At 51.9% G+C, this 14830-nt stretch overlaps 4 protein-coding genes across 4 annotated transcripts; 2 read left to right on the top strand and 2 right to left on the bottom strand.

Moving 5' to 3' along the window:
• Nucleotides 1-683: 683 nt before the first annotated feature.
• EsH8_X_000449 (ankyrin repeat domain-containing protein) lies at nucleotides 684-5705 on the top strand (the record flags this gene model as incomplete). The annotated part of the gene is made up of 2 exons (XM_083274537.1): nucleotides 684-3977; nucleotides 4218-5705. The coding sequence occupies 2 exons, from the start codon at nucleotides 684-686 to the stop codon at nucleotides 5703-5705; spliced, it is 4782 nt and encodes a 1593-aa protein (XP_083119929.1).
• Nucleotides 5706-7791: 2086 nt separating this feature from the next.
• Nucleotides 7792-9240, bottom strand: EsH8_X_000448 (uncharacterized protein; the record flags this gene model as incomplete). The annotated part of the gene is made up of 1 exon (XM_083274536.1): nucleotides 7792-9240. The coding sequence occupies one exon, from the start codon at nucleotides 9238-9240 to the stop codon at nucleotides 7792-7794; it is 1449 nt and encodes a 482-aa protein (XP_083119928.1).
• Nucleotides 9241-10717: 1477 nt separating this feature from the next.
• EsH8_X_000447 (uncharacterized protein) lies at nucleotides 10718-11719 on the bottom strand (the record flags this gene model as incomplete). Its single annotated transcript, XM_083274535.1, has 1 exon — nucleotides 10718-11719. One exon carries the CDS (start codon nucleotides 11717-11719, stop codon nucleotides 10718-10720), a length of 1002 nt encoding a protein of 333 aa, XP_083119927.1.
• Nucleotides 11720-12655: 936 nt separating this feature from the next.
• Nucleotides 12656-13314, top strand: EsH8_X_000446 (uncharacterized protein; the record flags this gene model as incomplete). Its single annotated transcript, XM_083274534.1, has 2 exons — nucleotides 12656-13237; nucleotides 13294-13314. The coding sequence occupies 2 exons, from the start codon at nucleotides 12656-12658 to the stop codon at nucleotides 13312-13314; spliced, it is 603 nt and encodes a 200-aa protein (XP_083119926.1).
• Between the last annotated feature and the right edge of the window lie 1516 nt (nucleotides 13315-14830).

Genomic DNA, 14830 nt, shown 5'->3' with positions numbered 1-14830 from the left:
ACAGAAATGCACCGTAGAAGTATGGTGTTAGTTAGCTGTGTACATGTGTGCCGGTGGTGTCCTAACTGCTGTCCCGATGCTGCTTTTACCTCTTCACTGGTCAACTGCCGTTGTAGGGCCCACTGGGTGACTGGCGTCATCCTGTAGGCAAATTGTTTATTACAGCCGATTTATGCACTAAATCCCCGCGCCATCAACGATCGACACGGCCATAGCAGGCGAGCACCTAGCCCAGAAGGTTGCAATACCCGGTAGAGGCGACTGATGCGGCCCGCAGCGAACCCTGAATCTTGAGAAGGTGGTCTCCACCGCTAATGCCAAAGAGTGAGGGCTGCATAATGAGGCACTGCGGACAGATATCAACTGTAGAAGCCCCTCCTCCTCTTAGGCATTCGTCACCCTCAACTCATCTCTCTTGGCGCCATTCTGCCAAAACAGCAACCTCTCGCTAGTGCTCTACATATACAATCTTCGAGTCAACAACCATGCGGCATCGCAGCCCACATTTTCTTCGATTGCTCCTAGTGGCGTGCTTGGTTGCGACTGCAAAGGCAGATGCGTGGGACGACTTTTCTAATAACCTAGCCACGGATCTTGGGCCACTTCTAGCCCTGTTTGGTGAACAAGTCACAAAGCAGTTCCTGAGCGAGTCGACGACAATATGGGACAATATTATCTTCGCAATGGCACCCCTAGGTGTTATTACTGCGATTGTATCCGTCATCCGGGTATGCGGCGGACCCTCCTTGCGAGCATTTATCGGTCGAGCGCAAGAGGGAGGGGGCGTTTCCGAGGCCGAGTTGTGCTCATCCACAAGCCGTGATGTCTGCGAACTCTACCATAACGGTGCCATTGTCCGAGTCTTTGGACGCCCCAAGATTCTCGAGGTTGTTCACCATCGAGAGGTGGCCACCGAAAACGTGTCTCAGAACTACCAACGGCCGCCACTAGAAGATGGTATTTACTCATTTCAAGAGTACATCGGAAAGGATTTGTCGAAAAATGCCGGGTGGAGGGAAATCAAGAAGTTCACTCGCGACGACGAAGAATCCAGAACGAGTCCAAAGGAACGAAACGACTCAGAGGACAGTTTTGCTCCAAACCCCAACCTCTCCTTCAACATAGGGATAAAAAGACGGCCCGAATGGGTCCTTTGGCTGGCTGCTGGCTTTTCATTCCTGGCTCAGGTCACTGTCTTGTTATTTGGAGGTCTGGTCACAGCATGGCGCTGGGAAAAGGAAGGAGAAACCCCTCCTACTTGGGCCTTCCCCCTGATGGTGATTGGAACCATACTCTTGTGTGGCGGGATGTTTCTCTGTGCGTTTCTGATAGAAAATAGCACTAAAGAGAGAGTGTTCCGCAGATCCCCGGATAACAAGACCAAGGGGGAAAACAGCGGTTACGGGAATAGTGGCGGCGGAAACAACATCTCATCTACGTCGGTTATCTATGTAGTTCAACCAGGAAACCAGATCATCGGCGATCAAACTTTCGACTCATTTTTATACGACAACTCTATTAACGACTCATCACAGCCAGAAAAGTACTACACAACCTCCTGGAAGATATCCCAACAGTCCGACAAACCATTGAAAGTCTGGACTGCTATTGTTGTAACCATGGTCGGTTTCATCCTCCAATTTGTTGGTTTCAGAGCAATGCACTCGGCCGTATCTGTTCTTCAGCTTGGAGTGATTCTAATCGTCAGTATTATTCGAGCCGCTCTGAGATCACAACGATTGAAAAAGAATGACAACCTCGTACATAATCGCCCTGACGAAGTTGAGGGCTTTGAACTGGATTGGCTCGCCTGGCATATGGCTAAAGATAAACAAGATAAACGAGATGAAAAGGACAATCAAAGCGAGCAAGACGAAAGAGACACAGAGAGTCATATCAGCTGGTTTATTACCGGCCCGAAGACGAAGCCGGACTCTACATGCATTAGCAAAGACAGCAACAATACATGCGATGAGGATGGCATCGACAAAGGACTATCCAACGATATAACTTGTCTTGATCCCCAAAATTCTTCACAAAAAAAGAATGAGGGACAAGGGGTGATCAAAGTTTCACAACCAAAACCAGACCTGCTTGAGAAGGCATTCCATTATCGTTCTAGGTTGGCAGAGTTGACAAGCCAGTCAACCCTCGTCAACTCAAAATCATCCACTGCATGGAAAGACGACTTAGTGCACGTACGGCAGCAAGCTCGGCAGCTAAAGAAGGCTATTGACTCAAGTGCCCGAGTCCTCTTCACTCATGCAACGAAGAACTCCAACGAGGACACCGAACCCCTCTCTTGGACTATTCCAATTGCAGAACACAGCACGAAAGGGGCTTTTCAAGCAAGTCCTGATATTTTTGTGTCAATTCGGACCAATAGTGACCAGTCTACGGTATGCGATGTGAATCAACAAGATCTCGAGGCTCTCTTAGGCCTATGGACCTGGTCGATAATCTCAGATCCTCAGACGGAGACGACGGACGAGGAACTCAAGCTTAAGGTGTCGCACGCATCAGAAGTACCAATCTCTAGGATCATGGCCGTTGGCAAAGATCTAGAGGACTTGGAACTCGCAAAGATAGAGATGCAATTCTTGACCGATGAATTCCTCTCATTGGCGTCTAGGACATGGGCAAACGAGCCAGACCCAATGGAAAGAGGCCCACACAGACTATGGAGAACGGAGAATAACAACAACGGGGAACCAACTGGGAAATTGACTGCAGAACCGGATCTACATTCACGACAATATAAATCGCTCTTTCGACTTTTTGGGTGGCAATTTGCAACACCGCCGATCTTGGCTGCTTCGACGACTACATTAGGCCATACTATCTCTACCGCCTGCGCCCACGACATATACCAATCATTCCTTTATGCCGCCGTTCAGGATCTTGAGTCTATCGGGGGATGCACGAAGTTTTCGAGGGGAGGCAGAGGACTCTTCCTAGAGAACGATGCGGTATCCGATTTGATCAAACGCTTTGAAGAGAGTGGCCTTGGCTCCAAGCAGGATGCAATCTGCGTTATCCTTCCAGTTCTACGACACCAATCGAAGTTGCCTTCTGCCGTAGAAAATCTTCCAGAGGTCTACGGCGAGGCTGAAGAACTTGGGAAAAGGAGAAGCTTCAAGGAAGCGGAAGATGTTCTCAGATGGGCTTGGCAAAGCGCAGGAGAAATTCGAAATGACAAGCAAAAGATCGCCGCTCTGGAAGCAACTATGCTCGAATTCGGCGAACTCTATCGGAATGCTCTTTTATCCAACGAGTGCCAAGAAGAGTTTGCCCGCCAAGGGGTTTCCTGGATGAAGAATCAGTTGCCACAAGACGCTCCAGACTCACTTGTGGATATTTCGAATCGCTACATCAAGTTCAGAGAAACGAGTGGCAATGATTCTACAGACACATCCACAAATGCTATCGATGTCATTGCCGCACTCTCTGCAGAAAACAGAACGGAAACTCTTTGGCTGATCAGTCAGGCTAGAGAGCTTTCATCTTGTGATGATCGGGGTCGTACAGTTCTATCCTGGGCCGCGGCAAGAGGCTGGCCGGAAATTGTCAAAGCAGCTCTAAAGATCGGATCAACGGTTGAATACGCAGACAAGTCTGGGAGGACTCCACTAAGTTACGCTGCTGAGTATGGGCATGCAGATGTTGTGAAGATCTTGATGAAGAACAAGGCGCTTCCCGCGGCAGCAGATCGATCTAAGCGAACTCCGCTTGAATACGCTGCTGCCAGAGGCTGTGTTGATGTAATGCGCGAGTTATTAAGTGATCCTCGTGTGGATATACGCCACTGGGACAATGACGGATACTCAAGCTTACACTGGGCTGCCGAAAACGGGCAAGATGATGCCATCAAACTGCTGCTAAAGGAAGGAGCTATAATAGACGCTCGAGATTTCAAGGACTGTACCCCCTTGATTGTTGCGCTACAAAAACGCCAAAAAGGTGCTGCAGATTTACTAGTAAGGCAGGGGGCAAACGATATGCTTCAAGTTAGGCAGACCGTCGGATGGTTATGGGCAATACAGAATGGAGAATGGTCATGTGCTGAATTCCTAATCAAAGCTCAGGGTGACAAACTCGGTTCTGTAGGAAACAAAACAGTTGTTTTGGAATTGTCTGAGAGACCATCCAATCGATATATAGGCAGAGAGAAACGCGAGATGGACAAAAAAAGGTTGAAAGAATTAATAGCTAAACAGGAGGTTGCGATCAAAGCGTATGATTTTGATCGTTACGGAAGACATGGAGAGATTACGAACAAAACGGTGGAGGCTGCTGCCTTTGGATCATACACTTTCAATGTATGGCTCTACGAGCATGGAAATGAAACTGCAGAACCAAAGGCACTTAGTTTCCATGAGGACAAAGAATTCAAAATAGTCAGCCAGCTGTTAGACCAACTGGGAAAGCAGATAAAGCTTACAGATATCTTTAGGGCAGCAGCAGGAAACAAGCGGTCTGGTGAGAAATTGATACGACTGTTGCTTGAGGAATGGGGCAAGGAAGTTAAGGTTACAGAAGAAGTTCTCAAGGCAGCAGCAGCAAACAAGCAGTCTGGCGAGAAAGTGATAAAACTTTTGCTTGAAGAACGAGGCGAAGAAGTCAAGGTTACAGAAGAAATTCTCAAGGCAGCAGCAGCAAACAAGAAGTCTGGCGAGAAAGTGTTAAGACTGTTGCTTGAGGAACGAGGCGAGGAAGTCAAGGTTACAGAAGAAGTTATCAAGGCAGCAGCAGCAAACGAGCAGTCTGGCGAGAAAGTGGTAAGACTGTTGCTTCAGGAACGAGGTGAGGAAGTCAAAATCACAGAACAGATTCTTATGGCGGCGGCAGGGAATAGGTATTGTTGTGAGAAAGTGGTAAGACTGTTACTTAAGGAACGAGGTGAGGAAGTCAAGGTTACAGAACGGGTTCTTATGGCGGCGGCAGGGAAAAGGAATTGTGGCAAGGATGTAGTAAGACTGTTGCTTGAGGAACGAGGTGAGGAAGTCAAGGTTACAGAACAGGTTCTTATGGCGGCGGCAGGGAATAGGAATTGTGGCGAGGAAGTAGTGAGACTGTTGCTTGAGGAGCGAGGCGGGGAATTCGAGGTTACAGAAGAAATTCTCAAGGTAGCAGCAGCAACCGGTGAGAAAGTGGTAAAGTTATTGCTTGAAGAACGAGGTGAAGAAGTCAAGATTACAGAAGAAATTCTCAAAGCCGCAGTAGGAGATGAGTATTCTGGTGAGGAAGTGGTGAGACTGTTACTTGAGGAACGAGGCGAGGAAGTCAAGATTACAAAAGATGTCTTTAATGAGGCAGTGAAGTGTGGTGGGGTTAGAGTAGTAAGACTCTTGTTTGAGGAACGAGGTGAAGAAGTTAAGGTTACAGAGCAGGTTCTTACAGCGGCAGCAGGTAATAGGGTTTATGGCGAGCAAATGGTAAGACTTTTGCTTGAGGAACGAGGCGAGGAGGTCAAGGTTACAGAGCAGGTTCTTATAGCGGTAGCAGAGAATAGGGATTGTGGCGAGGAAGTGGTAAGACTTCTGATTGAGGAACGAGGCGAGGAAGTCAAGGTTACAGATAAGTTAGTTGAAGTTTTGGTTAGCGAGTTCGGTGTAGAGATGAGGGATCTCCTCCTTGGTCAACAAGGCGAGATGGCTAAGGCCCAAGGAGAAGCCGTCAAAGACGGGAGCAGGGATGAGGATTGACGGCCAAGTCACGCGGCTGCAGGTAGTCAGTACGGATGCAGGGTGAGTCTTAGTTTCAATAATATGGTCCCAGTATTATTCAAGACATAGATACACTGCGCATCCACGCGGGTCTTCAGCCTATGCTTGTTGTGTTAGACTTCGCGTTCACATCTTTCAATCATGTATTGCAATTCAAACCTTTCCCTTTTGTGAACTACCTCAGTGACTTTCATAGACCGTTAAAGATTGAAATTGACTTGGCTGGCGACACTGTTCGTATTCATCTTCATCAGTGAGACTTCGCTAGGTCTTATGCTTTTTCAAATGCACTATGATGACATTCATTTTACGTATGTTGCAGTCGCTTCTGTGCGCCATTCCCATTTGCTCCTCGCTTACAAGAACTTTGGGCACTACTTCACTTCATGTCATCATTGGCATGAAAGAAAGGAAAATGGAAAGAGGGCTTCACGTTCACAACTTCAAATCCTTGTCCTCGAATTGCCTATGCGTCTAGCCGGGGCCCACCTGACAACTCCGTATCTTCCCCTGCGTTCCTCCTGCCGACTAACAAACACCAAGGGATTGGCCACGAGGTGGGGGGTGATATAGATGTTATAGTGGAAGGATTAGCCAGACATGTGTCGTTTCCGGGCTGGTAGAAGCCCCCACGAACCCCAATATGTGCGTGGTGGGGCTTGGCGAATAATTTGCACGAATCTGACATTCTCCCCACATAAACTTGACCATGCGCCTTCCCGGCAACCATCTCGGCTCTCTCCCGAAGCCAATCATCCGCATCTGTAGTGTAGTGGTTATCATCCCAGCCTTCCATTTCAGGAGCCAGCTGGGGACCCGGTTTCGATTACCGGCGGATGCATCACGCGGATGCAAATCTTTTTGTTTGCACCCATCTGTTAACTTTTGTATTTATTCGTCTGCATTTTAGGTCTGGTGCAATTGGTCTGTATCATGTTTTCTCCTCCTTTGTGCATGCTGTCTGTGGTTTAGGGATCGTGGTGCATCAGGATGTCTGTCATCGAGGTTTTTCTTGGCAATTGACATAGCATTTAGCGTTTCCTTGCCCCAATCTCGGGTTGAAACTTTCGGTTGACAGAGTGAATCATTACCGCGTGAAAACAACCAGGTTCCCGTCTCGAATTGTCTCTCGGATGTTTGAAGAAAAAAAATATCCGAACCACTTTGGTCAGCCCTATGTTCTGACGATCCGACGCAGCTCGTTTGCGGAGCATGTCATGTAGAGGTACTGCCACCCGAATTCCAGCACGGCCCAACGTCCACACTGCCCAATTAGCCCCCGGGACGTGCCCAAACACTTCCTAAGACGGGCAAGTGGGGACAGGAGAGATCACCGCGCCTCTATTGAGCTTGTCTCTGCACAGCGAGACGAGTTCTTGACACCAGTAGAAGACGCGGAATGGCGACGATTGTGGTGAGCAAAAGGATATGGCAGCGAGAATTGAGCATTTGACGGCCCAGTTGTGGCACTGTCCGTGTTGATAAAGCTTCTTCGGTCATCAGCGTTCGTCGTCTGCCACTGTCCGAAAAGACGCATGCAGACAGTTCCTGGCATAGTTCTGGCCAGCCAAGTTGACCATGGATGGACATGAGCGAGTTGCAGGTTGAATCGGTTGACTAAGATTATTTTAGGTAGCGATTGGTATCTGCCAGTGACTGTTTGCTCTTTTCTTTTCCTTGGTCGGCAACAGAATCGATTGCGACTAGCCAGCGTGCGTGTCCTCTGGCACTACCCGGTCTATCAACTTAAGCCACTCCACTTCGAACCCTTGCAACAACAGCACATCCGATATGGTGTAGTGGCCAACATGATGCCCTCTCATTAATGAAAGGTTAGGCATAGCCCCGAGTTCGATTCTCGGTTTCGGAACATATACTTTTGCATTTTTGTCACGCTATTATAATTCTCATTTTCACTTTTGTTTCAGGTTTCACAGATTTGTTGCTGGTGGTCCATTCAGGATGTGTAAGAAGGTAAGTAAGACTGAGAAAATTCAGCTCAATTAAGAATAACTATTGCCGCCGAGTTCGTTCAATTATTTACTGACGTTCCATCCGACCCCGCCTACAACTTGACGTTGCTAATCTCAAACGTCTGCACCATCTTGCTCTCAAAGTACGACCAGAACTTGGTGCCGCTGATAGTCGTGTCCGCCGCCTGCACGTAGCGGTCCCCGGTGCCGATCTGCGTGCGCCACCTCGTGACGACGGCGCCGTTGGTCGAGGCCTGCGTGAACTTGCTCAGGTCGAAGTTGAGGTACTGCGCCGCGCCCCAGTTGACGGCAACAATCACCAGCTTGGACTGCGCCGCGTCGTACGCCGCGACGACGTTGTCGGAGCCGCCGTCCAGGATCCGCATGCCCTCGCGGATGTGCCGCGCGAACTGCGCAAAGACAAAGTACTTCTGGTTCGCCGACCCCAGCGTCCCGGCCTCATTGTCCGCGTCGATGACGCCCCAGCCGCCGCCGTCGAGCACCTGCCAGTACACCCAGCCCGTGGGCTTGAGCCACCGGAAGTCGAGGAGGAGGTTGCTCACGAGCCGCTCGCCCGTGGCGTCGCTCTCGCCGTACTCGCTGTTCCACAACCGCAGGCCCCGCGCGGAAGCAAGCGCGAAGACTTGGTCGCGCTTGCCGCTGGCGTACTGGTAGCCGTGGACGTTAATCCGCGCCACGTTCTTGAGCGCCGCGTCGCCGAGGCCGTTGAGCGTCGTCACCGCCTGGTCGTAGTACGACTCGTCCGACGCCGCGATGTTCATGCTCTGCAGCCCGCGGCTGTTGAGCTCCGTCCTTAGCGCGTTGATGATGGTCGCCTGCGTGGAGACGTCGATGTGGCACCCCTCCTGCGTGCCGTCCGCCTTCCACCAGTTGGCCGTCGGCTCGTTGAACGGCTCGACCGTCTCGAACGTGATGCCCCAGTTGTCCTTGGCGTACTTTGCGACCGTGGCCATGTACACGGCGTGCTGCCCGAGGTTCCACGACTGGATGTTCTCGCTGCCGTCGGCCGAGCCCGACGGGTTGTGGTTCTTGGTCATCCACCACATGGGCGAGTTGGAGAAGAGCTCGAAGCGGTTGGCGCCGCGGCTCTTCGCCTTCTGCATCATGGTGCGCTGGCTGACATCCACGTCCCACTTCCAGCTCGACGACGCCGGGTCGGCGCTGTTCCAGTCGATCCAGTGGCCCTCGATCTGCCGCGAGGGCATCATCTTGGTTGACACCACCATGCTCTCGCCGTTGACGCTGTTCCAGCTGCAGGCGCCGGCGTTGTGGCGCACAATGTTGAAGCCCAGGCCCGGCAGGTTCGCGCCGCCAAAGGCCGTCGTCTTGGTCGTGAAGAAGATGTCGGCGAGGTCGTCGCGGGTTCCGAAGCGCCGCGCCCACCAGGCGAGCGAGGTGCCCCATCCCTCCCAGGTGCCGCGGTTGGACTTGGCGTCGATGATGGTCGTGGTGTCGGCTGCGGCGGGCGGCATGGTCGCCAGGCCCATGAGGGCCGCGGCGGCGATGACGTTGATGTGCATGGTGAACGAGCGACGAGAAGCCAAGAAACTTGCGAGAAGCGCCTGTTGGATCTCAGGGCATCGGCGAGACTCGATGAGGCATGTCTGCCCTTTCTTAAGTTCGTCGACTTCGTTCCCTCGATGATGGTGCAGGGGCGCTGACTCGGTATGGGGTGGACCTCATCTGTTGGAGTGACATTGCAAACGGGGATGTGCGGCCCGGGTGGGATGCTTGTGACCTGAGTCCTCCCTTCCATTATGAACGGCTAGATTGAGTTTAATGATAGCAAACGTGTCTTGGGCGTGGTGCGCCGTTGGCCGCATGTGCCGGCTATTGATCCTCTTCAGGGAAGCTAAGGCTCGGCCGTCGAGTTCCGATGCAAATGGGGTGCCGATGAGCCGCAGAAGATCACTTTAGCGAAGCACTCGGGTTGCCGCGCAGGCCGTCCCAAGGGTCTGTGTGTTGCACGTTGTATGTTTAGAGTTTATTTTTGGCGGCAATGCGTGGGATAGATTGTATGCCGGGTTAAATGAGAGCGACTCATGTTTCCCCCATCACCGCACATAACCCCTGAGCAAGTCTAAAAAGGGCAACTTAAAAAAGAAGGGCTCGCATGAAAGGGGCGATGATTGAGGAGAATTTTGCCTAAGAAAATTGAAATGGGAATAAAAGAGCCGTGCCGAAGAACCGTTCAATAATGGGGTTCGAGACCACAAAGGACCGTCTCCCTACGGTGTCCCATGTCTAAACAATCCCCCTCTAATGCCAAAGAAAGTCTAGCATGTTATCCCCGGCGACCTGCCGTTTCCATACCCCAAGACCCGTCAACCATCCGTTAGCCTCGTCCGTCTGATGTCCCCTCTGTCTGCGTCGTCCGATGTCAGTTCCGGGGATATGCAAGGTCGGCAAAATGCCAGTGCCTGCGGTTCGTCTGTTCTGGAAAACGCGGGGAAAGGGGGAAGCGACCGGGTTACATGGCGGCCAAGGGTGCCAATTCGTCAGCCCTGCCTGCATCGGCATTGGCGGAAGATCATGCAAAGACGGGGAGGGGTGGTCTCGTTTAACTCGGCTCCGACACCCGCGACCCGGGTCATGAGACCTCAACCGGTCTCGAGCCTATTTGAGGTAGTAGCTTGGGAAATGTAATGCTTCATCAGGTTCGTTCTCAGCCCTAGAAAGGTCCGGATTCCTACTAGGAAATGATCAGCTGGGTGGCAAACGGATATCGGGAAAGCTTACGGGCGAGCTATAGACCGAAGGCATCTTCTGCAATTGTAATCGTCGTGTCGGTGCAAAGCTGTCGACTATGGGCTAATAGCAAGCTCGGCTTGAGATTAGGCAATCTGCTTTGCTGTCAGATTGTCCCAAGGGTTTCATATATGACTGAGAACAAATACCTTTGTGGATTCTGTTCGTCCGACTCGGAGCCAAGGCAAATGGAAGCGGCGGATGAGAGAGAACCTCCCAAAGAATCCTCTCAAACGGCCTTGTAAACAATCAATAGTAATTCTGTCCAGGTGTCTGGAACGCACTCCCGCTGGCGGCGGGGTGCATGGTAGATCTGATGCCTTTCATGACGCTTCCTTGGTAAGTTCCCTCGGAGAATGCTGGAGAGCTCACAAGCGTCTCCCCTTGGAAAACCCTTCGAGCCAGCGGTGGCGATGATTCGTAGGAGCCGCCACTGCCCGTCGGGATACCAGATGGAGCAATGGGTCTCTGGCAGCCCGCAGGCGGGGAGCCCTGAACACTCTCACGCTCCCGAGCCGCAGCCTCTTCCTTCTTCGCCATCTCCAGCATAGCCTTCAGTCTCGGCAGGTCCCTTTCTAGCTTGATGGTGAGGTAGAACATGTTCGTTGTCTCGATATACCAATTTTCCCTGTCTGCTTCGGCCTTCTGCACGGCCGCCTGGAGCTCGGGGATCATTTGAGGCGGGTAGTAGGGGTAGTCGGGTCGCACACCGGCCATCAGCTTGCGCTTGGCTCTGAGGGCCAGTTCAAGGCGCTGGGTGGTGGTGCTGACGGCGGTGTCGAGGATGTCTGGCGTCGCGTTCTCGTCTCGTAGGAGGTGTTTGTACATGTCGCTGATACGTTTGTACTCAGCTCTGGTCGAGTTCAGCTCCATCACCAAAGCCCGGACTCGCTGGAGTGCTTCGGCGTGGGTGAGGGCGGGTGGCTTTGGGGCCGCGATGCGGCGGCGGCTGGCGGGCGGCTTGGTCGGGGTCGACGGAGCCGACGAGAGGCTGGAAGATCGCGAACGAGCCATGGTTGGCGTTGTATTCTTATGGGAGCCCTGGTAGTCGAGATGAATGGCCTTGTCGTTGATGGGCGTCGAATGGCCGAAGAAGGGATCTGTGATGGTTGTGTCTGTTGACTGCGTCGATGGGGTGATCGCTGCCTTTTTTTTGTCGGAAATCTCCCGCTTCCTCTTGTTTGACTGGCCCTTGCGAACTGGCAAAGGGGTCACCAGCTCACCTTCGGGGCCTTTACTCTCACCTTCCATCGACTTTGGCCGGCTCTCAATGTCATGGATTTCTGGTGCTTCTGTTCTTCCGGCGTGGTCGGATGAGACCGAGACTTTCGCTTTTTTTGCACAGGCGGACGTCATACTGCCGGGTGATGCGGGTTGGCTGTCAGAAGCAGAAGTGTCTGGCATTGGTGTTGTCGCGATTGAACTTGTTGATACTGAGCCCTCAGTAAGGGTAGTGGCAGGCCCGGTCGCGTCATATGAGGGCGCGTCCTCACTCATCTTGCTGGTGAAAACCCTGACAACGTCAACAATAACAACGTAAGGAGAGAAGGAAGCTGACGCAGGAATTTTCGATCGACGCAGAAATTTCTGTGTGAAAACCCCTTGATGTTTACAGCAGCAGGAGCAAAAATTGCAAGATGGAGCTGAATCTGACCAAGTGGCTGATTGACACTCGTATCTATGCGCATCGAGAAGCTGGAACTCCAATGCCTCCAATTAGAAGAGATGGGAGGCTCCTTGAGCAATTACCTATTCAATTGAGGTTCTCAGAATATCCCCAAGTGTGGTCAAGTGTCCTCCGAGCGAGAAGAGATGGCAGGACGTCGACGCACATTGTTCACCGACCTGAGGCCCTGATGCTTGTGATTACATCGTCAACCTCTGCCGGCGAATGAGGGTCTTCGAAAATCAAGCGGTTGAGTATTGTGAGGCAGTCAAAGAAAATCTTTCTTCACTTTCACTTTTCTTCTCTTTGCCTGCTTTCTGAAAAATCCTCTTCCACCATATCATTCACAGAGCAGGTCTTTGAAGCTCTCCCCAGACCTCAAGACTCGAGACCATACTATATACATCAAAGAACCATAATTACAAAGCTTTCAGGTCCTCTCTACTCGCAGGACAATGTAAGTATATTTCTTTATCGTCAAACCATCGCGGGATAGCTTCTAATATCCTCAGCCAGCCACAATGGACCAGGACGAACAGCAGAGACTTCAGGACATCATCTCGGATTGTTTTCGAGAGATCCAGATAAGCCATGGATACACAATGACCCAGATCTTCCAAGGCTCTGTCTCCTTCATCCTTCAAGAAGAGGGTCAAGGCTCCCCCACCCTCGCTGGTCTCTTCCCTGGCGGCAACGTCCCCGCCGGCATTTTCCGGGCCGCCCTCGACAACGCCCTTCCTGCTGCCCTTCGGGAGGCTCTGCCGGCTGCTCTCCAGGCTGCTCTCCCAGCCCGCTTCTCCATCCAGCCCCAGGCTCCTGGCCCAGCCGCGCCCGCTCCGGCTCTCTTGGCTCCTGCCCCTGCCCCTCCCCCGGCTCCCATTGGCAACCTCGCTGGCCTTCCCGCCCCCTTCGCCCATATGGGCCCTTTCCCTGCCCCGGCCCCGGCCCCGGCTCCTGCCGCCGCCCCTCTTGCGCAGGCGCCGGCTCCTCCGGCCGTCCCCCCGGCCCTCGCCGGCCAGCAGGCTGCGGGACAACAGAGGCCCTTCGTATGCTCTCACCCTGGCTGTGGCAAGAACTACACCCAGCAGAACAGCCTGAACCGAGTAAGTATCACTGAACCCTCCACCAATTCAGAGCAAGTTAATAACAAGGTCTCTAGCACGTTAGAGACAAGCACTAGCTATTTGCCTGTCCGAGATCCGGCAAAGGCCATACAAGGGGAGGAACGAGACGTACCGGGTGGGGCCAACTGTGCTACGAGCTTATTCCCAGGCTGAATACAAGCTCTAACTATTGCAACGGTGGTCCTATAAATGAGAACTTTTCATCGTGGCCTCGCTTATCATCTTCAGTTTTCCCGGATGTGAAGTTAAATGACCTGGTCACCTTTTCTATGCTTTGCTTATGTGTTGCTACAAATTGCCTGATGCAGTTTGTGCTCCTATTGGGTGCCAGAGAACTTCCAACTTTTGCCACCATGTTGCAATTTCTCTTGTAAGCCTGGTTCTGCTATTACCAGACCATCAGACGTTCCATGGAACCTGTATGATTCAAATGCGTGATCGTTGAGATATCAACTCTGAATATTACAACATGATTGCACCGTCAGGAGCCAAACAGGCTCTGCGTAGAGCGGATACCTTTGGTTTCCGTCCCTTTGTCATCATATATTTGAACAGTATTCGTAACATATATGCTTTGCGAGCCGAATGACCGAGAGTTGTCGATGTGATAGCGCACCAACTTACAAGCCGCTTACCAGTCATCTCGCATGGGTGGAGGCCCGCCAGTTCGCTCCATCCAATACTGGGCTTCCAGCTCATCAAATGTCATGCCCACCCATTTGGCCATGCCTACGGCCCCCTTCTCATCTCTCATGTGCCATAATGTACATGCCCCTTGTAAAATGAGATGTTGCATGAGCAGGGCTGCTTCCTTCGTGGTTTGTTTTGCGGCTATATGTAGTGCTGTCATCCCTGCGTGCACCCCCACCCCATTGCTTTTCCGTGGGTAGTTAATGTCAGCCCCTTGTGCAAGCAGCTCCTTGGTCAAAGGAAGAGAGCAGCTTGATTTTGCCACAAACACAAGCATTGCTCCCAGCAGTTGTGTAGTCATCTTGCCCCGGAGTCTCCTCAACGTATGCTTCACCCGAGCTTCCTTCAGTGGACTGTTCTTTATGTAACTAAAAAGCGTTCGATTAAACAAGTCCAAAAGCAAGTCTTTTTCGTCTCCGCAAGTTCTCTTGATCAGAATTCGTGGCATATTGACGAGATGTTCTTCCCAACAAGCGTACATCTCCTCAGATGCCGTGTTGAGCATGGCCTTCATGACTTTGGGGCAATCCTCCGGTTGGGTTTTTGAGACAGCCCACTTCGCAAAACCAACGTCTTCACTCTGTATGGCATATGTAGCAATCAAAATAGGCACATACACCTCATCCGCTGGCGCCAGGAGCTGCGATATTGCTAGGGAGCCATTTCTTGCTGCAAGACACCTCGCGGAATCGATGATCTCAACCTTGAGCTGCTTCCCGCCCAGGGTCGATAGCAGGCGCCTGGTATTGTTGACATCGTCGTTCATAACGAGATTGAAAAGGACAGGTTGAGCTTCAGTCACATCCAAGTTCTCAAAATCATTGATGTCGGCTTGGAGCTGGCCTGGAGCGGATATATGGACCTTCAACCAGTGGTCGTTGC

The sequence above is a fragment of the Colletotrichum jinshuiense genome, chromosome 10, assembly GCF_051148585.1.
Source record: "Colletotrichum jinshuiense chromosome 10, complete sequence".
NCBI lineage: Eukaryota > Fungi > Ascomycota > Sordariomycetes > Glomerellales > Glomerellaceae > Colletotrichum > Colletotrichum jinshuiense.
Note: the sequence above shows the minus strand (reverse complement) of the source record. Positions and strands in the feature narration are given on the sequence as shown.